We start from the raw sequence: 23,906 nt of genomic DNA, 5'->3' as shown, positions 1-23,906 counted from the left end.
AATTATGCCCCTTTGGAACTTAGAAATTTTGGTTAAAGTTTTTTTGTAAAGTCAAATATCTCAATTATTGCTTGAGATATTCAATTGAAATTTAAAATACTTTTTTGTAGTAACAATGTTCATCAGTTTGCAAAGTTGCATAACTCTGCCTGCAATATTTGCAGAATTATTTGCCCCTTTGAAACTTAGAAATTTTGGTTAAAGGTTAAAGGTCTTCAAAGATATTTATTTGAAACTTTACACATGTACTTAGGGTCATAATTGGAGGGTCATAATTGTATGTCACTGACCAAGTTCCATAACTCAATCTTACATTAAGGCTGATTCATATCCCCTTTTCTACTTAGTCTCTTGGTTAATGTTTACATGCAAGTTTTACATATCTCAATAACTATTATAGATATTTATTTAAAACTTCACATATGCATTAAGGGTCATAATTGTAGGTCACTGACAAAGATCCACAATTCTACCTTGCATTTAGGCTGAGTTTTCTCCCCTTTTTCAACTTAGAAATTCATGGTAAAGTTTTGGTTGTAAGCTGTTATCTCAATAACTACGGAAGGGTTTGTGCCTTTTTTGGGACAATTTTATGCATTCATAATAATAAAGCAGTGATTTACTTGATAAAACATCTTAATAACAAGCCTTTGTACCTTTTCTGTCAAATTTATGTATTCATAGGTAATTAGTATTATTATACTCAATAAAACACCCTTGTGACATTACCTTCCGAATAGTCAAGCCAATACTGTATAATTAGACTCTCTCTAAGGCCTATAACATGAATTTATAAAAAAAATTAGCTCTTTTGTGAACTTAAAAAATTTAACATTATCAAGGCTCTTTTACTATCAAGCACTTAGAATAGTCGAGCGTGCTGTCCTACCGACAGCTCTTGTTATAGCTATATTTCTACTGTATTACTAAACCATAAAGGGCTATTTTTGCATGTTTTGACCTCTATATTGTAATTTACATAGGTTTTAAGTGCCATTGATAATGCGTAAATTGCTTTCTTTTGGTAACTTCACAATATCATACTGTTAAATACATTTTCAGATTTTTAGGAAAATTGGCATGAATCTGGAGGTGTGCTGCTTTAAGCCTCAGACATTTTCATATTTATTTCCATTGTGTAGAAAAGGCAAACATTTGTAACATGCTGAATATTTTAAATAAACTTGTCTCACTTCAATTTTTGGGACTGTCCATTATCAATTTTAGGGATATCAATTTAAATATTTTAAAGTTTGTCAGCCAACAGTATAGAGCCTGGTCAGACTGCACGGATGTGCAGGCTGGCCTGGCTCTATACTGGTGGCAAAGGCTTAACACTTTCGGTTCAAGCACTTAAAGGATTAGAAATGGTGTGTTTATTTATTTCGAACATTTTAGATGCTTATTGCCTGAAATAGATAAGAGTTGAATGTAAAATAATTTCTGATAAAGGTATCAAAATGTAAATAAAGTAGTGTTATGACTTCTATACAATATATTATAAACTGTAACTGTACTAATTACCGTAATGCAAAGGGAAATTGTTATATGACATCAAAAATAGAATGTAAATATTACCATATCTTGAGGCCTAATGGGCCTTTAATTGACCAAAAATATATACTGGTGGCAAAGGCTTAACGCTTTTGGTTCCAGCACTAAAAGGATTAAAAGTGTTGTTTTTATTGATTTCTTGAGGCCTAATGGGCCTTTAATTGACCGAAAATGGAAAATACAAAATTGTTCTAATATGTTGTGTATTGTTTCGTTAGTTCATGTGTAATATCATGTAACATTGTCAATACAGTATTTTATAACAAGCATAATATAACAGTTGTTAGAGAAGAAGTTGTCTAATAAAATTAATTATTTAACCGTCTATAATTGTAACATGTTTTCCACAGTGTCCTCTCTTGTGTGGAGGACTCAAGATAAATAAAATTTCAAACAAACAAATCAGTTTTGTTCTTGTATTTTGTTTTGTACCAGATATAAAATGTCAAGGCCCTTTCAAGTATATAAGCCTCATTTGCTTCAACATTTAATTAAGACCAATATTGACCATTCTGGCATTCAACATTATATGTAGATGTTAGTTCTGCAGCATTTTAACATGAACCTTAAAGACATAAGTGCACTAGCCTGGTCTAGACTCTATATGGTGCCAGGGTCTTTCTATTTCTATCTGAAAGACCCTGATGGTGCTGGTCTAAATAATGCACCGTTTTATGTTTTGTGATAAAAAATGTGAGGCTTACCTGTAGGTTAAAGAGTAGTACAAATTTAAATAGAGGCATACCTGCAAAAATCTGTTTATACTGCCCCTTATTGAATGATTTGAAGGTATGTCTGTCTGTTATTATGTCTGTCTGAGAAACCTTCAACCTTGCTCATTAAATTAAAACAAGAAATATGTTTTGGAACTATTAATGTGTTCATAAAAGAGATACATATACATTATATAAACTTTTGGTCCGGCCGTTCCTCTACTTTATGACATGTAGGGCCAAAATTATTCGTTTAACAGATAAACATTGTACATGTATGTCACCCATTGACATAGTTATACAGTCATGTTGTCTAGAACCACAAGAGTGTGTTTAAAGCTTCATTCATAGAGTTGAGCTTAACTTTGATATATTTACTAACTTGTCACTGATACCCTGGGTATTTCTCTAATTGTTATGTTCTTTATGTCCAACACTTCTTGCTTTGGACCTAATTGCTAAGGTCTGGGACTTAAAGTATACTAGTAACCGAATTCAAAATGTCAGTGATAAATCTATTTGTCTTTAAATCGCTTCTTTAATTCGTGTGACCTTGCTATACCTACATCCGGTTCTCCATTCTATCCAAACTGTAACCTTTATCTATCAAAGATTATTTCATCGTAATAATAATAAGTGGTCAAAGAAAAACTGAAAAGAAGACACCTTGCCGATTACCCAAAATCTATATCCGAAGTTTGACGGGAAAGACCGAACAGTTGCAACACGAAGAAATCGAACATCAACTTTTGTCCATGTGCATTCGTGTATTAATTCTGCTATTTTACTTATAGTGTTCTGATTTCGAGGATTGACAATAGGTCTTTTCAAATGTTCGACATTGAGAATGTTTCACCTTTGAAACAGCTTGCCGACAATACGCAGCTGCCCCAATATTGTTTCCACATATGAGCCGCGTCACGACCAAGGCAACCCAACGTAATAGGTTTGCGACAAGCATGGATCCAGACCAGCCTGCGCATCCGCGCAGTCTGATCAGGATCCATGCTGTTCGCTTACAGACCCTATAACAAGTAAAGAAACTGATAGCGAACAGCATGGATCCTGATCAGACTGAGCGGATGCGCAGGCTGGTCTGGATCCATGCTGGTTGCAAACCCATTATGTTGGTTTTGTCGTGACGCGGCTCATATGTTTTTTGTTTGTTTCTCCTTCCTATGGAATGTACACGTGTAATAACGTCATGATACTGTTGTACAGCTGACGACCCGGCATTTCTTCTTCTTTGAAACTGAGTAAAAAGCATGCATGTCACTTGATTGAATCTATACACCTGGAAATAAGTTAATAAATTGGTTGTGATTGAAAATGACGACTTAATTGAGCTAAGAAAAAGTAATGTGATAAGTAGCGAAACCAATTTAGTAATCCTAAACCAGCAAATTTTTGAGTTTAGTTAATTCTAAACTAAATTATTGAAGCATAAGCAACTGTGTTTGTTCTTTTTTTTTACCAAAAATATAAAAACATAAATCAAGTTTCAGAAATAAATTACAAGACCACTCCTATTTGAATCTACGCTACATGTCTTTCCTAATTCAGATATAGTATTGGTTGAGCGATCTAGGGCCAACACGGTCCTCTTGTTTAGTTGAAGTTATTTCCGTTTCAGGTAAATTGCTGAATTTTCCTTATGTTGCAAGCAGACGACATTGTTTTATCATACTTGCTTCGTGTAAGTCATTCAACCTTGATCATGAAAAGAATAATTAAAAAAAATCTTTACAAATAAGGCCACCCTTAAAAGTTGTGTGTTTGCCATTTCCGATGTAGACTTTAATGGTATTAATCAGAAATTATGTTGTTGTTGTAGTTGTTGTTTTTCTGACAGACACATACACGCGTACACACTTTACATAATTATATAGAGAATATTGAACGAGTGTAGGTTCAATACTGAATTTATTAAATTCCGACGTTGAATAAAATCATACTACGTGTGCCTCTGTCGAACATATTATTTTATCCATATTTTGTTCACTCCATATCGCTACCGTGAAAAAATCATATTTATTATTAGCATGTTTATATTGTAACGTAAATATTACTTATCACATATCCGTGCCGATTTTTCGACACCACAAAAATGGTATTGCGCGGCCGCGCATATATTTTGACTTGACTTCATTTATGTTATACGAAACGCACTGTAAAATAGAGAAAATAAGAATCCCTAAAGAAAGCCCAACACGGCAAAATTGAATATGTTGTAGACTCGGTTTGATTGAGCCTGTTCATGGACGGTACTGTCAACTACCGTCCACGCCCCCTAGCACCGGCTTAAGCAAAAATCAACATTAAACATGAACTGGTAAAATTTAGAATTTTGAAACATCCGCAGACGTGTTCATATGGCGGTTATCATGGAACCTTCAATGTGACACGTTAGTGCCATTCCATGAAAAGTGGCATATGGTCCCCAAGTAAAAAAAATGCTTGTGCCCTAAACGAGAAAACAATGGGCGGAACTAAATAAAATGGAATTTTGAAAGGGGATCAGAGGTTATGAAGCCTGCATATTACAGATAAGACGTCAAAAGACAAAAGCAGGCCACATATCCTAAGGGTGATTCAATAGTATTCAAGTGAGGAATACTGGAGCCACCCAACAAGAAAATAGCCGAATAGAAATAACTAAATTACCACAAGCACAACAATAATGTCGTGCTGAACGATCTTTAAGAACGCGCTAAATGCTAGCCATACACCTATTCAAATTTATTGAACTAGTTGAATAAAATAATATTTTGCTCGCCATAGTCTCGCATTTTATTATTTTATTCAACTCGTCCGTATTATATGATTTTAATTTACTCGTTCAATAAATTTAGTATTGAACCTACACTCATTCAACATAATTCAATATACTTGTACTCTATTTTCTGACGCGTCTTTACGCTACTGCAGTACAGTATTTGTGCAGTGTTATTGACGTGACGTCATACGTCAAGATCCCGTGAGTAGCAATAGCTGCACGGATTTGTGATAATATTTTATTTGCAATCATACATGTACACGTACATGTTTTTTTACGTCACCGAAACATGAATTAGTCTGCAAATCTTCAATACGTTTCAACCTATATAAGGAACACATACCACCAAACATATTTCTTTTTTGAAACCAAACTATTTCACAGATACAGGTATTATGTACATAATGTATATTTAATTATTTATTGTTTTGTTTGTTTTTTTTTACTTTACTGACTCTTGACATTTTTGCACTGTATGTTTTTGAAACTTACAGCATAAGGAAAGGGTCGGTGCTAATGTTGACATCAATTTTGGGTCAACCCTTTTGCCAAATATTTTAGTTAATATGAAACAATTGCAGCGTATTTGTCTGTACATTTATGCATATGTTTCTATTTACACAATAAAATATGTTAAGATAAAAATTATAAAAAAAAATCCTTATAATTTAACAATACATATACGAGGGTTGTCCCAAAAGTCCGTGACAAATTTAATAGCCGGTTCATTTTTACCGCCAATCTAAAAATTATTCACACATATAACATTTATGTTTATTATTTAACATTACAACAAATCATTTACAAAAAATTTAATCTAGTTACTTAGAAATTTTCAGTATTAACGACATTGGTTTGAGTTGCCGGCGCACGTCAAATAATTTACATTTTGTTATGAATAGGCTGAAATTAATTACGTATATTTAAAAAATCTGATAATGTGTCTACACAATGTCACGTTGACTTCATCTGCTGCTATGTTTAAATCATCTCTGAAAATTTTAGTTAAATAACTTAAGAAACGAAAAAGATAGGAATAAATGAAAATATCTCATATAAAATAGGAAAGTTAAAATGGCGACGTTCGAATAATTTGCGGCGCAGTGAACAGGTCACTCAGGTTTCATGACTATTTCGAGATGACACATGTTACGATTTTCAACAAATTTACCAAATAGAACAGTTTAGCAACATATCCCGAGCACTTGTGTACAAAAGGCATGAACGGAACCAGAATTTTGCGCTACAAAAAGCGAAAATAAGGAAAACACGGGTAGGAAGACCGATCTTCGCCGCCTATTTCCTACAGCTAAAAACAGGTGTAACGAGATCGGAAGTTCGCGTTTAGGAAAAATTAATGTATGCCATCCAAACATTCAACAGACATTAACAACCACATGATTTAAGTCAGGAATTGACGATTAATGGGTACCATTATTGCGTTGAAAGCCATTGAGAGTATTTGAGAAAGGCGCCTTATATAGATTTAACACGGTCTTTGACGTTGTACGTGCGCCGCGATTCAGTTAGTTGGCATGTTGTTTATGGTATATTTTTGTTGTTTGTTGATATTTTTCTATGAAAATTTGTGAAAATGTTTAAATTATATGGGTTTATAACATATTAAAATATCAAATTCGTACCTGTTTTATTTAGCTTTTAAACAATCTTGTCACAGAATATTGGGACAACCCTCGTACATGTATATTAATGTATATGTTTCTATTAAGGCAATAAAATATGTTTAGACGAAAATATTTCATTATAAATACATGTTATAAAACAATACATATATCTTAATGTTGTTTCAAATGGTTCATATATATGGACCGAAACTGAAAATATCGAAAAACCAAACACTATTTTAATTATCCTCAGAAAGTTCTTGACATTGATTTTATATAAACAGCTGTAGCACGATTATGTTTATATTTTACACTTTCATTGGTGAAACAGTAAGACCTATCTATATTCTATCTTCTTTCCTGGAATTATAAATCTAACCTTGTATGAAATTTAAAAAAATTGTGAACAAAATTGTGAAAGCTACGTACTAATGCTGGGGAGGGAATATAGGAATTGTTTACGAAATGTTGCTTTTATTTTTGCTGTGTCATTAATGTTGCTTCAAGTGATGACGTCAAGACAGGCGTCACGGCCAAACGTTATCAAAGAACGCCTGAAGAGTAACATCTTTAGAAGAAATAGTACCAAACCTAATATATTGTTTATTGTGGCGGATGATTACGGATTTAATGATATCGGTTACCATGGCTCCGAGATAAAAACACCAAATTTGGACAAATTAGCAATGTCTGGATTAAGACTGGAGAATTACTACGTACAACCTATATGTACCCCTACACGAAGTCAACTGATGACCGGCAGATACCAGGTTAGTTTACGATTTTCGTGCAGAATTGTCGTGCATGTCTCTTAAAACGATGGAACGTCAGTGTAAAGAATAGGAAAACATCATTTCAGACAAAACAAATTATTCATTCATTATTGTTTAAAATTCTTAAAAGCTTTCGAAAACGTAAGTAATCATTACGATTTAACGTTAATACGTCAACTGCAATTTCTCGAGTATTTCCGTCGCAATCAGAACATCCACGGCTATTATTCATAATAGTCCTTATCCGAAGACTGACGGAAAGGACCGAAAAGTTGCGATTGTTTCCGTCGTAGGGTTGTAATTGTTGACTTAATAAAGATAAGCCATACGTTAACGTTAATCGCAAATTCTCGGCCCTTTCCGTCAAACTTCGGAAAAATAGCCGAGATATTAGTTCCTCGTATAACGCTAGCAGCGTAGTTCTAAGTCATTGCTGTTTCAACTTAAAATGCAGTGAACACGTTGGTCAGCGTAACCTTGGCCTTCAGAACGAGGAGGTGTTCAATGCCGATGCAATGATATCATGTATTTATACTTTTAATCTTCCAGTCGAAGAACAGTTACTGTTTCCTTGTCGGGAAAAAAAGATTAGATCCTAGCAGTCATTCAATTCAGTCTCTATAAAATGCCATGCTTCTGCGCTGGCACTCCCTTTATCCCCATTCTCCCTGAGAAGCTGTCCCATACACACCTCATGAGCAGATGATGCGGGAATAGTGCACATTCGAAACAGAAGTAAATTTTCATACTTACTTTATGACACGCGAGTCAAATGTCATTATTGATGTTTTTTTATGAAATCTGGGACATAAAATAACTTTGTTTGCAATTTTTGGCAGGTTTTGTTCTGCTGATTTCAGTGATATCGAACTATATTGTTGCGCATATGGATATTGTTTGTCTTGGGCATGCACCAATCTCTTCCCTTATCAGTACAATTCTGCCAAGGCAGGTAATCACTGTGACAAGTTTGGGCATGCACGAGTTGAATCAACGACATAAGGCGCTACATATGATATCTATTATCATATATTATTAGTTATAAAGATCGTTGACAGGTTATATGGCCCTATATAAACGTCTGTTTGTAAATATAACCCGAGCCGCTAGGCGAGGGTTATATTGCAAATAGCCGTTTATATACCGCCATATAACCTGTCAACGATCTTTACAACGAATTTATAATACAGCACGCATCATTTTTTTAGTGAAAAAGTAAGATTTCTTCATAAATCGACAGCAGCCGTGTATATAAAACTATATAAACGTCACGATTATCCAATGAAAAGCGACGTTACAAACGTGCAGTATTATAAAATAATTTATTATCTGTTGCTTCCTTTCTGAACTGAAAACTAAAATGTTTATGTTTTTCAGCTTTTTAGGTTTCCTAAGTATCAATTCGGTCAATTTCCGTAACAAACTGATAAGAGTTCGGATTTGCTCCATGTTACATTGTCTGACAGATACTGAAGGAATATAAATATTCTTATGACTATATATGTTAGATTTGTCTTGTAATTGCAGAACCTGTACGGATTACTGGTCCTTTTTCCCCCCTTTTTTTTGTGTGCAGAATTTACTTTATAAATATCGAATGGCAAGTAATGTGCGTCAATGCTAAATCGGACAAGAAAGTTTACGGCCCTGTGTGACCTCAAACTTTTATAGCTGTTTTATTCTTCTTTTTCTTCTTCTTCTTCTTCTTCTTCTTCTTCTTCTTCTTCTTTTTCTTCGTCTTCTTTTTCTCCTTCTTCTTTTGAATCATCGGAATATTTACATTTTTTCAGTACTTAAACTAGCGTTGCCTTTTTTTCTAGATTCATACTGGGCTACAAAGTGGTGTAATATGGCCAACAGAGCCGAGCAGTATACCTCTAGACAGTAAAACTATTGCCGACAAGTTATCTGATGCCGGATATTCCACACATATGGTAGGAAAATGGCATTTAGGATACCACAAGAAGTCATATCTCCCTACAAGACGAGGATTTCATAGTTTCTTTGGTAAAAACAACACTTAAATTGATTAACTTCGTGAAACATCGACATAGTTCGGTAATTTCCGTCTTTGTAATATCACAAGTTATAAAATTCATATTATCTCTCATCGGCGCAGTCTGATCAGGATCCATGCTGTTCGCTTCTTGATCTTGATCTTGATCTTGATCTGTATACGGTGTGACGTCAAAGACATTATTTACACCGGCCTTTGCAATTATCAAGCGGCTTAGGGCAACATGATACCCTCTCTAATGATTTTTGCGAATGAACTGGATGTGTCCTTAAGGGTGTTTACATTATTTATCAAAAGGTCTGGAGGTAGAGAGTTCCATTCTTTCACAGTATTTGGGAAAAAACTATACTTTAACACATCAGTACGCGACTGGATACGCAAGAAATGTTGACTATGTTGGTTCTTGGTAGCTCTTTTACTACGTTGTAAAATGTTTATATTTATATGTGCTTGTTTGTTTACACCTTTATTGTGTCGCCTCTACGGAGTAGTGGCGACATATAGGGATCACTTCTCCGTCGTCTGTCTGTCCGTCTGTCATCTGTCTGTCTGTCTGTCCGTCCGTCCGTCACAAAACTTGTCCGGACTACTCCTCATAAACTACTGGTGCAATTTGGAATGGATCTATCGTTCTTTTTGAACAATGGGCAAATGTTCGCATTCTTCCAGTCTTCTGGAATTAATCCGCAATCAATTGACTGTTGAAAGAAGTGGGCTAGGATTCCTGATATTTCATATGAAAGTTCTTTGAGTATTCTAGGGTGGATGTTATCAGGACCCATTGCTTTACTCGGATTGACATTTTTTAGAATGTTTTCAACACCTTTTTTAGTAACTTTTCTTCATGGTTTCAGTAGATGGTTTGGAGTACGGAACAGAACTGTAAATTGTCTCTGTAAAAACACTAGTAAATTGGCGATTAAGTGTTTCGGCTTTATCTATGTCTGTTTCAGCGGATTTACCGTTTCCTGACTTTAAGGGTGGTATACCTTGCGAGTCTTTCTTTTGACTACTTATATATTTCCAAAAGGGTTTTGAGTCCTGTTTGATGTCACCAATGAGATCGTTAACAAACAAACTGTGTGCTGATTTCAATTCGTTATTTATAGAACTTCTTAGAATCTTCCATCTTTGTTTAATCTTTGAGTTGCCAGTTTTTTTATACAAAGCATGTGTGCGGTTTCTTCTTTTAATCAGACGCTTAATATTATTATTTCTCCAAGGTAGAGACTCTTTTCCACCTGACATTTTGCTAGGGATGTTCTTTTCAGATGTACTTATTTTTTAAACATATTCCAGTTTTCTTCTACTGATCTTTTGTTTTGGTAACCATTAAAGTATTTGTATTTGGAAAAATTAACAGCATCTTCCTTCATTTGAGTATAGTCACCTTTTTAGTATTTAAAAAGTTTACGTTTTTGCATAGACTTCCTAGGTACATAACAGCTGAATGTTCCCATAATGGCGTCATGGTCACTAAACTGATCTGGAGAGTGAATGTTGCTAAACTGACCAGGTAAAGTTGTTACCAATAAGTCTAAGGTGTTACTTTCTCTAGTTGGAAAGAGAACAAGTTGTTCTGCACTAGCCTCGTTTAAAATGTCTATGAATAATTGGCCTTCACAGTCTGATAAACATGAGTCAGTATCTTTATTTAGTTTAGATGTCCAGTTTATTTTACGGTAGTTGAAGTCACCCAAGATATGGATTGCTGGCTGTATGTATGACTTTCCAAAAGTTTGCAAACTCTTTTACAAGTAGGAACAGCATGGATCCTGATCAGACTGCGCAGATGCGCAGACTGGTCTGGATCCATGCTGGTCGCAAATGCATTATGTTGGTTTTGTCATGGCGCGGCTCATTTGTACTTTTAATTCAATTTCTGTACATTATTCAACAGGATTTTTAAACGGGCACAATGACTATTTCACTTATACAACACGATACAAAACTTACCATGGATACGACCTTCGTGAAAACGAGGCTCCGGCAAACATACGGAAATATCACGGCAAATATTCCACCCACGTGTTCACTAAAAAGACAATAGATATCTTCAAAAATGATCAAACAGGGAAGGTATGACGTTTATAACACTTATTTTATTTATTTATTTATTTATTTATTTATTTATTTATTTATTTATTTATTTATTTATTTGGTTTTTCCCATTTATTTATTTATATAGTTATTGTTTTTGGGGGTTTTTTATCTTCTTTTTTATTGTTTTTATCATTAATTAATTTATTTATTTATTAAGTTTGATTTATTATTTTTTTATTTGTAATTTAATTAATTTTTATTCATTTATTTATTTCATTTTATTTTATTCATTCATTTATTTCTATTTATTTATTTATTTGGTTTAAGTTATTTATTATTTATTTATTTATTTGGTTTAATTTTTTATTTTATATTATTTATTTATTTATTAGGTTATTTATTTATTATTTATTTATTTATTTATTTATTTATTTATTTATTTATTTATTTATTTATTTATTTTAGATTCATATTTTGTTTATTTATATGGCGCGGGATTAAGTCGCACCACCACTGTAACGGTCATTGGGTGACTCTCCAGCTTTACTGGAGGAGAAAGACCTCAGGTGCCCTCTATACATTATTTCAGTCACGCACGGACACCTGTATAGAACTACCGACGTTCCGTAGCTTCCTCACATGGAAAAATCTTAGACCCTGACGGAATTCGAACCCACAGCAGTGAGAGGTTGTGGTTTTAAGTAAACGACCTTAATCATTCGGTCACGGTTTTAGGGCTAATTATAGCTTTGTAATTAAATCTTAAATTATTGACAAAAGTTTCTGTACGTTAAGGTATAATTGCCAAAAATGTAGCAGTATTTGTGATGAACTGACGAGATATATTCTTGTGCCATGTCATTTTGGCGCTCATAAAATTGCTACAAGATACAGAACGTGGTGAAAAGTACCGAATTTGCACTAGCGTGTATGGCCTGGCCATGTAGCGCTCATTAATTTTATATGATACAAAATGTGGCGAAATATACACTTTTTTTGCGAATTCGTGTTTGAATATGGTCAGTAGGAAATTAAGTTTAATGCATCTGTGAATTGATTTATTTCCAGCCTATTTTTGTTTACCTACCATTCCAAGCACCACATTCGCCATTGCAAGTTCCAAGTTCGTACATGGGCCAATACAAGCATATCCACAGCCGTGCCAGGAGGACCTATGCAGGTATAAATCGTGCGCGTGACATACACGTGACACTCTTACGAATTAAACTGCATGTTGTTGGGGGGTTTTTTTGTATGAGGGAAAATAATGTTGTTCCGATGAAACATTTTACGTATATGTATGTGTAATTATATATTATAACTATAATAGAGCCCTACAGAGTATCTCGGAGTATAAATAATGATGGAATATTCAAAAAGTCATTGAAAAGACCAAGTTTACCAGTTCTAGTTGCCTTCACTTTCGCAAGGAACTGCCAGTTACTGCTGTACATGCCAGAGCAGTGGTACAGTGCGAATGATCGTTGGATTAATCATGATGAAAGCGCCGTCCGGGAATCAGGTCGCCCGATCAATCAATTGAGGTAACCGGGTGGTGCAATATAATACATGTATAGGTACCGTTACAGCCTCATTTACTTATATCTTTGATAGTATATACATGTATTGTATTCAACACTGTCAATCATCATTAGTAGACCCCTTACAAATAGAGATTGTTTATATATGTTAACGGGGTAGTTAAGCTCTTACCCAGAATTTATGCACACTTCACTCAATCTTTTTTGTAACCTCAACTTATGTACATATATATTTTAAAGCGATGGTTTCATGCATGGACGAAGCAGTTGGAAACATTACCAAAGCTTTGAAAAGTCTGGGATTGTGGGACAACACTTTACTAGTATTTACAACAGGTAATTAATTAATTCCACTACAAAAAAAATGTAATAAACGCAGAACTGGTTTCTATACCATAAATATCAAAATATATGTCGTAAATTTTCGCTTTTTTCCGGAAGTACGTTGATACAGCAGATTAAATTGAATTGATGTCACTTTAATAAATGAAATATATCAATTTTTTATCTTTGAAGTTGATTTTGAATAAAAGAAGCGTTGTTTTAACCACGATGAGCAATACGGCTTGTCGACTTAATTTTTTTAATAAGAAACGGGAAATGACGGCTTTCCCGAATTTATACGATTTATTTATTGATCGATCTAACAAAATGCATTTATTAACCTATAGCCTGTTGGCGGGTAAAGTTGTGTAAAAATGAAATATGTGCGAATCTGTTTGAAATGTTTTATAAACCGATTGTCGTAATCACTTCAGATAACGGTGCGGAATATGGCTACGGTAGTAATTCACCATTACGAGGCTTTAAAGGGAGTTTCTGGGAAGGCGCCATTAGAGCTGTGGGTTTCGTGCATGGTAAACAGTTGAACAAAAATCTGATTGGCTCGGTATCAAACGAACTTCTTCACGTGACCGACTGGTTCCCAACGCTGGTCAAAGTTGCAGGCGGTGACTTGGAGGGAACGAAACCTTTGGATGGTTATGACCAGACGGACTGCATTTTGTGAGTTTTTATTACCAGTTTATATCTTCGTTGAACATGGAAAGATGCAATCACTTTTTTCCGGCCATTTCCGCCACACTTTGTTTACCAGCGACAGTGTCATTTAGGCTATGTTACGGAATATGCCGATTTCTAACGAGTTTCCAAAGTGATTTATTGGGGTATTTTTCTACCTTTTAATGGAAGATAACGTTAAGATTGAGTAACAATATATTATTAAGTCCCTTTCTATTCTTTTTAAATATTATTTTTCGTAACTTGTATTTTCTGAATAAAAATATGGACATGTATGTTCTTTTTCAGTAAAGGGAAGTCAAGTAAGCGGACGGAAATTCTGATTAACATTGAGCCAATCAGAAGAGCCCCTGGTCAACCATTGTTCAACAAAACATTCGATACAACAATCAGCGCCGCAATAAGACTTGGGAAATGGAAACTTGTCACCGGCACACCGAGTAAGTCACGTGATCATATATTGTAACGTTAATGGGGTTTTATTGTACATTGTCGAGGACAATTCTTTATTTTATCGGACTAGTATTATTAAGCTATGTATTCTGTATTGGACTCGTATTATTTAGCTATCAATCCTATATTGGACTCTTATTATTCAGCTATCAATTCTATATTGGACTCTTATTATTCAGCTATCAATTCTATATTGGACTCGTATTATTCAGCTATCAATCCTATATTGGACTCGTATTATTCAGCTATTAATTCTATATTGGACTCGTATTTATTCAGCTATCAATTCTATATTGGACTCGTATTATTTAGCTATGAATTCTATATTGGACTCGTATTATTCAGCTATCAATTATATATTGGACTCGCATTATTCAGCTATCAATTCTATATTAGACTCGTATTATTCAGCTATCAATCCTATATTGGACTCGTATTATTCAGCTATCAATTCTATATTGGACTCGTATTATTCAGCTATCAATCCTATATTGGACTCGTATTATTCAGCTATCAATCCTATATTGGACTTATATTATTCAGCTATCAATTCTATATTGGACTCGTATTATTCAGCTATCAATCCTATATTGGACGACGGGCATGCACAGAATCACCTTAAAATACCAATGTAATATTTTACACAATGTTTCATGGACTGTTTTTCTTGCAAACATTTATTCGTTGTGACAAAGACAATAGAAAGTACGTTTCGTTAAAAATACCTATAAGAATATGACTAGTTATGTTAATTTTGATTTTTTCTTAAATATGTTTAGATAACTTTTAAACTGCTAAAATATAGAACTTTTAAAATGTTTAAAGTATAGAACTTTCAAAATGTTTAAAGTATAGAACTTTTAAAATGTTTAAAGTATACAACTTTTAAAATGTTTAAAATATAGAACTTTTGAAATGTTTAAAGTATAGAACTTTTGAAATGTTTAGAGTAAAGAACTTTTGAAATGTTTAAAGTATAGAACTTTTAGTAATTTAAATGTTTTTTTTTAAAATACATGTATATAACTTTGGAATATTTGAAGTAAATTATATAAAATTTGAAATGTTTAAATTACATTCACCAGTTATGTTTTGTCTTTTTATATATATATAAAACAGGAGGTGGACCAGTACGAAAGCCACGCAATCCAAACTTGTGGCTAATGAATATCGAGAATGACCCGCATGAACTAAGGGACGTCTCGGACAAATATCCCACTGTAGTTAGATATATGCTTAAACGTCTTGAATATTATCAAAGCACTGCAGTGCCGATTGTGAAACCCGAACAAGATCCGATGGCAGACCCCGCTCTCCTTGACGGTTTCTGGGGACCCTGGCTTGAGGACGGATAGATTCTGGGTTTTAGCCGACCAATCAAATGTGTTTAAAAAAAACAGTCTGGTAATTCTCAGACGTAAATTATAGTTTTCCGTGTCAGTGTCATCAAAGGCAAAACGAAATGTAACTTAATCACGTGCAAGAACAAAATTTAATTTTTATAAAATTTTGCGGCTGGTTACTTTTTTTTTTTAAAAATGTGGCGATGTTGTATGGTATTTGCATTACGACATTATGTGTAATATATACAAAATGTCAACCAGTGAAAACTCCACTAAAATGTTTGTATAATACTGGAATCATATAAAGATCATATCAGCCAGTGAAAATTCGAGTAATTCAATTGCATTAAATTATAAAACCTGATATAAGGAATATGTATACAGCTCTTTATTCATTATTATACAAATTCATAAATGAACACCGCCATGAGAAAATGACACTTAACGTCATTTAATTAACAAATGACGTCAAGAAAACGTTAACGTTGTCTTTGATGTTAAAATAAAAGTGTATTACTTTTGAAATATAAAAGATAAATAAGAATAAGTAACAATGAGCAAATTTTAGAATTAAGAAGAAAGACACCAGTTAAAATATGGAAATATATGTTTCACTACAGTGGGAAAAAAAATAACAAAGATATATGAAAAATGAAAATACGCATTTTATTTCACCAATATTCTCAATATTTCAAATATAAGTACATAATAAATTTGTATATTTATATAATTTTCATTTGTGTAAGATAAAAAAATATTATTGAATTTCATTTATTTCATCACCAATTGATTTATGAATTCCACCAGTATTTTAACTATAAGCCAGTATTTGCAGCAATTTATTTTTTGTATTGTACGATCTTGTTTGCATTCAAAGTAGATATATGTTGAAATATTTTCTGATTTACAGTCATCTTAATTGCATTTCATTGCTCGAGATCTCATCTTGTAAAATAAAATCATGCATATGTTCTGTTTAAACCTTGTATTTATTCGCTCAATTTAAGTATATAATGTATAAATGCCGTCTGTATTTATTGTGTTTATGTATAAATGCTGTCTGCATTTATTGTAGTTTATGAATAAATGTTGTCTGTATTTATTGTAGATTATGTATAAATGTCGTCTGTATTTATTGTAGATTATGTATAAATGCCATCTGTATTTATTGTAGTTTATGTATAAATGTTGTCCTTATTTTTTGTAGTTTATGTATAAATGTTGTCTGTATTTATTGTAGTTTATGTATAAATGTTGTCTGTATTTATTGTAGTTTATGTATAAATGTCGTCTGTATTTATTGTAGTTTATGTATAAATGTTGTCTGTATTTATTGTAGTTTATGTATAAATGTTGTCTGTATTTATTGTAGTTTATGTATAAATGTTGTCTGTATTTATTGTAGTTTATGTATAAATGTCGTCTGTATTTATTGTAGTTTATGTATAAATGTTGTCTGTATTTATTGTAGTTTATGTATAAATGTTGTGTGTATTTATTGTAGTTGATGTATAAATGTCGTCTGTATTTATTGTAGTTTGTGTATAAATGTTGTCTGTATTTATTGGAGTTTATGTATAAATGTTGACTGTATTTATTGTTTCTGGATAAATGCCATCTGTATTTATTGTAGTTTGTGTATAAATGTTGTCCTTATTTTTTGTAGTTGATGTATAAATGTTGTCCGTATTTATTGTAGTTTGTGTATAAATGTTGTCTGTATTTATTGGAGTTTATGTATAAATGTTGACTGTATTTATTGTTTCTGGATAAATGCCATCTGTATTTATTGTAGTTTATGTATAAATGTTGTCTGTATTTATTGTGGTTTATGTATAAATGTTATCTGTATTTATTGTAGTTTATGTATAAATGTTGTCTGTATTTTTTGTAGTTGATGTATAAATGTTGTCCGTATTTATTGTGGTTTATGTATAAATGTTGTCCGTATTTATTGTTGTTTTCTTGATAATTGCCATCTGGATTTATTGTAGTTTATAATGATATAATGTTTCAGCTAACTCATCATGTGGTTTTATAATACAATGCTTCTTAAAGAAACACACTGTTAAAAGTTGAGAGTTAAACATCATAATTGCTCATTCTCCTTTTCGTATGTCTTTACTTTTTTTAATTCGTGGTATTCACTATCTAATTTTCTTGTTATGATTGCTATAACCATTATATAGAGGATATTGAATGAGTGTAGTTTAATACTAAATTTATTAAACGAGTTGAATAAAAATCATATTATGCGAGCCTCTGGCGAGCATAATATTGTTTTATTCAACGAGTTTAATAAATTTAGTATTGAATCTACACGAATGTGATATTCTATTTATCACATAAATGAAATAAGAACAGTAAACTGTTAAAATGAGTATTTTTTTAATGACGCGCCCATAGTGTAACGCTAACATTAGCGCGCTTTAACGCTATGTTTCTATATAGCGCAAATGACGTCACGTCAAAGTGTTATTACACTATAGTGTAATATCGTTTTTGTATTCATTGTGCGAAGCAGAATGAATACAGAGTTATAAGTACAATCTCAAAAAAAGGTAGGCAGAGTGGATTTGCTGAACAGCATCCATCCGCTTATACGTCCGTGACATAAAGTAGTTCATGATTTGCACTTAAATCGCTTTAAGCATACGCTAAGCGATGACTTATCTGTCCCAATGTTGCAAAAAATTATGTTAAAGTTTTTTCTACCCGAAAATCATGCACTTTATTCATGTTTGACATCTAAAAACATCGATAAAAATTTCCTGTATTTCTACGCTACAAATTATTATTAACGCATGCGCAGACTCACAATAATTTATCGAAGAGAACAACACGTAAGAGAAATTGCTCAGGAAAGAATCAACAACCATCGCACATATTGTAAGTAAATATATTTGAGTTATTGTTTTTTTTCATTGATTATCACTTTATATATTTATTCATTACAAAATTGACGAGTATTTTACGGGAAATTTGAATAAACGGCCAAGTTCAAAAACACTTTGATTGACTCGGCCGCTCGTCATTTTGTCATTTACGTAATTTTCCCTATAATTCGAAATGAAAGTGTTAGAATGTTTCGATTTGAGACCAACTTATCCACTGATTTTGATCATTGTCATGTTTTTTTGTTGTTTACTCGTGTGTCACGTAACTTGGTCATAACATAAACACAAACACGAGGTTGACCCACTTTTGAGAATTGGCCCATTGTTGACAATAGCGTGAAAGGCGTTTGTTATTATCTATTTCATCACTTTCTTTTCGTTAGAAAATGTGGTTAATGAGCTGCTTTTTAGAGTTTTGTATTTGGTTGTGAAATATTAACAAATTTCATTATGTAAGGTTCGCGCCATAAACATGGGAAAAGAGTCAACTCGGCCCTATACCAACTCGGCACGGGTCAACTCGGCCCACTTTACAAAAATATATAGTCCTATAACATATATAATTTACTTTGCTTTGCATGTTGTTAAGGTAAATGAATAATAAGAAATATCTTATTATTATTATATGATTATACATTGTACCTCTGCTGAAATAAAATATATTTAGAAAAAAAGTTATTTATTTGTCTTGCAGATTCGATAAAATTAATATAGACACAGGCACGATTATAGAACCTGGGAAGAAAAAATATGAAAAGATTGATAAAATAACTTCATATTTTTTCTTCCCAGGTCCTATACTTGTGCCTATGAATATAGATATAATAAAAATGTGTTTCCTTAGATGCATTTTGTTTGTAAAGTAATTTTTTTAAAAATATGAAACAAAAACGTGTTAACTTAATAGCATTTATAAGCTTCTAATTAATTGCAGGTGGTCACTAATCAAATTTGAATGAATGAGTCAATCATAATTATCACCTAATTAATCGGTATCTTTAACATATACATTGATTGATAATAATGGCCCATAGGAGCCCTTTGATGTCCTTTATCCATTTTTAAAAGTGGGCTGAGTTGACCCGTGCCGAGTTGGAATAGGGCCGAGCTGACTCGGGGGCCGAGTATGTTTTAGGGCCGAGTTGACCCGGATTCTAAACATGACTCATACCGGAAGTTCCTTTGTTTGTTTACGACCGGAAGTCGCTTATGTTCAAAAATTAAATAAGAATCAAAATTACATGAAGGATTTAAAGTTAGATTGATGTGGTAAATGCTGTATAATATTTATTTCCAGGTTGACTGTAACCTTTTTGTCGTGGGTATTGTAGCGGATATTCCTTGTGACGTAAGTAAATCTATATACTGGTAACAATAATTTTTTATTATGAAAATTGCAGAGGCAGTCGGTGTGTGGTTTATACATAAAATGATCATGATATCTGCCACTTGCTTGATGCCTAAGTTTAAGTTCAATTTGTTTTATCAACATGTATATTGTTGTATCTAAGCTAGGACAGTCGTCTGTGGTTTATATTAGTAGAGGTGATTCAGCCATCTTTGTTTTTTACTAACTGGGTCTTGCTAAAGTGAAAGTATGCCAAAATTCATACAAGTTTAGATTACCAATATCTACATCATACTGCTTTAAAATTGTTAACGATTACTTTAAGTATACATTAAAGAGCCAGCTATGAAATACAAGGGAATCCAGGAACCAGTATTTAGCTTTTATTGAATAGACCCCTTTGTTCTTTTACATGTCTGGATTTCTAAGTACAGCTCTAGGTAGGTTGGAAACACTAAAAGTGTCTCTAAACAATCCCAAGGGTGTAACCCTATATTAAATCCAGGATCTCGGGAGTGATAATCCTTCACTTCCTAGGGCAACTCTAAAAGAATCCAAATATAGAAGCTACTGCTGTGGTCAAAGTAGCAGAAAGTGAGAAATGTACAGAAGGGAGGTAACTCCTGTACCAGAAATTATTGATAAAATTAATATGGCAGATAATCATCGTATGCATTCGCCCTTTAAATATTTTTCTTATTTAAACAAGTAAAATGGTTTTGGATGGTTTTGAAAATGAAATCTCTAAATTGATATTTTCAGGGAAATAAAAGATTATTTACTTTAATATTCACTTGGAAAGGCTGGTACATGTAGCTAGAAAAAGTACAGTATAAGATTAAAGAAAGACTAGAAGATTATTACAAACAACAGGTACTTATATAATATTTAATGTATATTTCACAAACCAAACTGTTTTCCAAAAAAAATGAATGAAAACATGCATTTTTAGCTCGACTATTCGATAAGAATAAGTAGAGCTATTGCAGTCACCCGAGCGTCGGCGTCGGCGTAACCACTTATGTTAAAGTTTTTGTAATAGTTCAAATATTTTCAAAGTCCATAGACATATGGCTTTGAAACTTTGCACACTTGTTCACCATCATGACCCCAACCTGTAGACAGGAGGAGGTAACTCTATCAAGCATTTTGACAGAATTATGCCCCTTTTTCGACTTAGAATTTACGTTAAAGTTTTTGTAATAGTTCAAATATTTTCAAAGTCCATTGACATATGGCTATGAAACTTTGCACACTTGTTCACCATCATGACCCCAACCTGTAGACAAGAGGAGGTAACTCTATCAAGCATTTTGACAGAATTATGCCCCTTTTTCGACTTAGAATTTACGTTAAAGTTTTTGTAATAGTTCAAATATTTTCAAAGTCCATTGACATATGGCTTTGAAACTTTGCACACTTGTTCACCATCATGACCCCAACCTGTAAACAGGAGGAGGTAACTCTATCAAGCATTTTGACAGAATTATGCCCCTTTTTCGACTTAGAATTTACGTTAAAGTTTTTGTAATAGTTCAAATATTTTCAAAGTCCATTGACATATGGCTATGAAACTTTGCACACTTGTTCACCATCATGACCCTAACCTGTAGACGGGAGGAGGTAACTGTATCAAGCATTTTGACAGAATTATGCCCCTTTTTCGACTTAGAATTTACGTTAAAGTTTTTGTAATAGTTCAAATATTATCAAAGTCCATTGACATATGGCTTTTAAACTTTGCACACTTGTTCACCATCATGACCCCAACCTGTAAACAGGAGGAGGTAACTCTATCAAGCATTTTGACAGAATTATGCCCCTTTTTCGACTTAGAATTTACGTTAAAGTTTTTGTAATAGTTCAAATATTTTCAAAGTCCATTGACATATGGCTTTGAAACTTTGCACACTTGTTCACCATCATGACCCCAACATGTAGACAAGAGTAGGTAACTCTATCAAGCATTTTGACAGAATTATGCCCCTTTTTCGACTTAGAATTTACGTTAAAGTTTTTGTAATAGTTCAAATATTTTCAAAGTCCATTGACATTATGGCTTTGAAACTTTGCACACTTGTTCACCATCATGACCCCAACCTGTAAACAGGAGGAGGTAACTCTATCAAGCATTTTGACAGAATTATGCCCCTTTTTCGACTTAGAATTTACATTATAGTTTTTGTAATAGTTCAAATATTTTCAAAGTCCATTGACATATGGCTTTGAAACTTTGCACACTTGTTCACCATCATGACCCCAACCTGTAAACATGAGGAGGTAACTGTATCAAGCATTTTTTTACTATCAAGCACTAAGAATAGTCGAGCGTTGCTGTCCTACCGACAGCTCTTGTTACCAGTGTCACCACGGGTCAGATTAACAGACCCATTCCCAGTGGCAAATAATGCCAAATATGCTTTTTTTCTTTTCCAAGTTTAGAAAAAAATCATAAGTCAAAATTCCGTTATCAAAGGTGACAATTTTTCTTCATTCCATTTCAATCCAATATGGTACCAGACAGATGATGTTCAAAAACACATTCCATTGTCAATTTTTTATGTATTTTTTATGCTTTGAATGATATACAATTTGTTGGATTAACAACTTTGTACATGGTACTAAATATTTTTCCCAATCATATGCAAAATTTCTTAACCCATTACTTCATGAGCATTTTGTGAAAATGGCTGTTTCCATTGAAAAGTCTCCCGTTACAAGTTCAAATTGCTATAATACTATAAAAACTGCCTTTAACACTAATCAAACTTGGCACAAATGTTGACTGGACCATTGCCCTTGCAACAACATGCTCAGGCTTAAATTTTCTGTTCCCATGGCAACGAGGGGACATCTCAAAATTGCCCAAAATCACTACTTTGCCTCGATTTTTTCAGTCAAAATTGATTTCAAAGTGATGCCACTTCTCAATGGATTGAGATATAGTCAAATGCTTTTCAGCATTGGTTACACGTTACCTTATGATCAATATGGGGTCATTTACAGCCTCTCACAAGTCCAAAATTTTCTTGGCATCATGCTTAGAATGGTTTCACACAGGTCAGTAAGACCGGTGTACACAATGTACTGTCTGCACATATGTGTCAGAAAAAATATCACAAAAAAGGAATTTAGTATTACTATGAGTATTTATTAAAGAAATTGTATTTCAAATATCAGGGCAAAAACACCATTTTTGGGGAAGGGGCCTCAGCCTTTTTCTTGGGGAAAATATGCGTGATTTTGGCATACTTTGGGAAAAGGGGTCTCAAATTTAACTTAAACTTTTAACAAGTTCTTCAAAATAGAAAAGCAAAAAGCACTGGGAAATACTAATAAGGCAGTAAAAGACCTTAATTCAACAGGATCATTTAATTTTGTTCTAAATTCTAAGGGAAATTTCAAAAGACTGGGGAATTTTGAGGACCAAACTGGGGAAGAAAAAAGGCTATTTTGGTTGGGGAAGCAGCCTATATTCGGCCTCTACAAAGAAGGGTTTTTTGGCCCTGAATATATTTAAATAGTATTATTGAAAGTCATTTTGTATGACAGACACACAAATCTAGTGCTCTGCATTATAAATGTAAGAAGAGACAAATAAGATAAGCATTTTTTTGCAAATTATTGCACTTCATATAATTTTTATTGCTTTTTTTTAAGGTGGACATGTGTCACTGTCAAGCGAATGAAGATAAGCATCACACTCGGTGGGAATCTCCAGTTTCCAGATGTAGTGATCATAACTGTATAGGCACCATTAACACTTTGGACTAGTTGGAGTATTTTAGAGGCTAGTCTGAATT

General features: G+C 33.1%; 1 protein-coding gene and 2 long non-coding RNA genes across 3 annotated transcripts; all 3 read left to right on the top strand.

Moving 5' to 3' along the window:
• Positions 1 to 904: 904 nt before the first annotated feature.
• On the top strand, positions 905 to 1,956 carry LOC132716987 (uncharacterized). The gene is made up of 2 exons (XR_009623893.1): positions 905 to 1,343; positions 1,399 to 1,956. It is a non-coding gene; the product is annotated as an uncharacterized LOC132716987 (long non-coding RNA).
• Positions 1,957 to 7,006: 5,050 nt separating this feature from the next.
• On the top strand, positions 7,007 to 15,941 carry LOC132716983 (arylsulfatase J-like). The gene is made up of 8 exons (XM_060700328.1): positions 7,007 to 7,438; positions 9,262 to 9,448; positions 11,359 to 11,537; positions 12,570 to 12,681; positions 13,283 to 13,378; positions 13,801 to 14,047; positions 14,351 to 14,502; positions 15,635 to 15,941. Exons 1-8 carry the CDS (start codon positions 7,100 to 7,102, stop codon positions 15,868 to 15,870), a joined length of 1,548 nt encoding a protein of 515 aa, XP_060556311.1. The 5' UTR covers positions 7,007 to 7,099; the 3' UTR covers positions 15,871 to 15,941.
• Positions 15,942 to 18,357: 2,416 nt separating this feature from the next.
• On the top strand, positions 18,358 to 23,894 carry LOC132716984 (uncharacterized). Its single transcript, XR_009623892.1, has 4 exons — positions 18,358 to 18,747; positions 20,053 to 20,103; positions 20,866 to 20,976; positions 23,764 to 23,894. It is a non-coding gene; the product is annotated as an uncharacterized LOC132716984 (long non-coding RNA).
• Positions 23,895 to 23,906: the final 12 nt, after the last annotated feature.

Source organism: Ruditapes philippinarum, unplaced genomic scaffold, assembly GCF_026571515.1.
Source record: "Ruditapes philippinarum isolate M1 unplaced genomic scaffold, ASM2657151v2 ctg3672_1_1_1_1, whole genome shotgun sequence".
Taxonomy (NCBI): domain Eukaryota; kingdom Metazoa; phylum Mollusca; class Bivalvia; order Venerida; family Veneridae; genus Ruditapes; species Ruditapes philippinarum.
The sequence above is the reverse complement of the archived record's forward strand: the minus strand, read 5'-3'. Positions and strand labels throughout refer to the sequence as shown.

Bases quoted from the DNA above. Each gene is read 5' to 3' on its own strand.
- LOC132716983 (XM_060700328.1), top strand. From the start codon at position 7,100: ATGCTGGGGAGGGAATATAGGAATTGTTTACGAAATGTTGCTTTTATT. The intron at 14,048-14,350 runs GTGAGTTTTTAT...GTTCTTTTTCAG, and splicing joins GACCAGACGGACTGCATTTT to TAAAGGGAAGTCAAGTAAGC. The intron at 14,503-15,634 runs GTAAGTCACGTG...TATATAAAACAG, and splicing joins ACTTGTCACCGGCACACCGA to GAGGTGGACCAGTACGAAAG.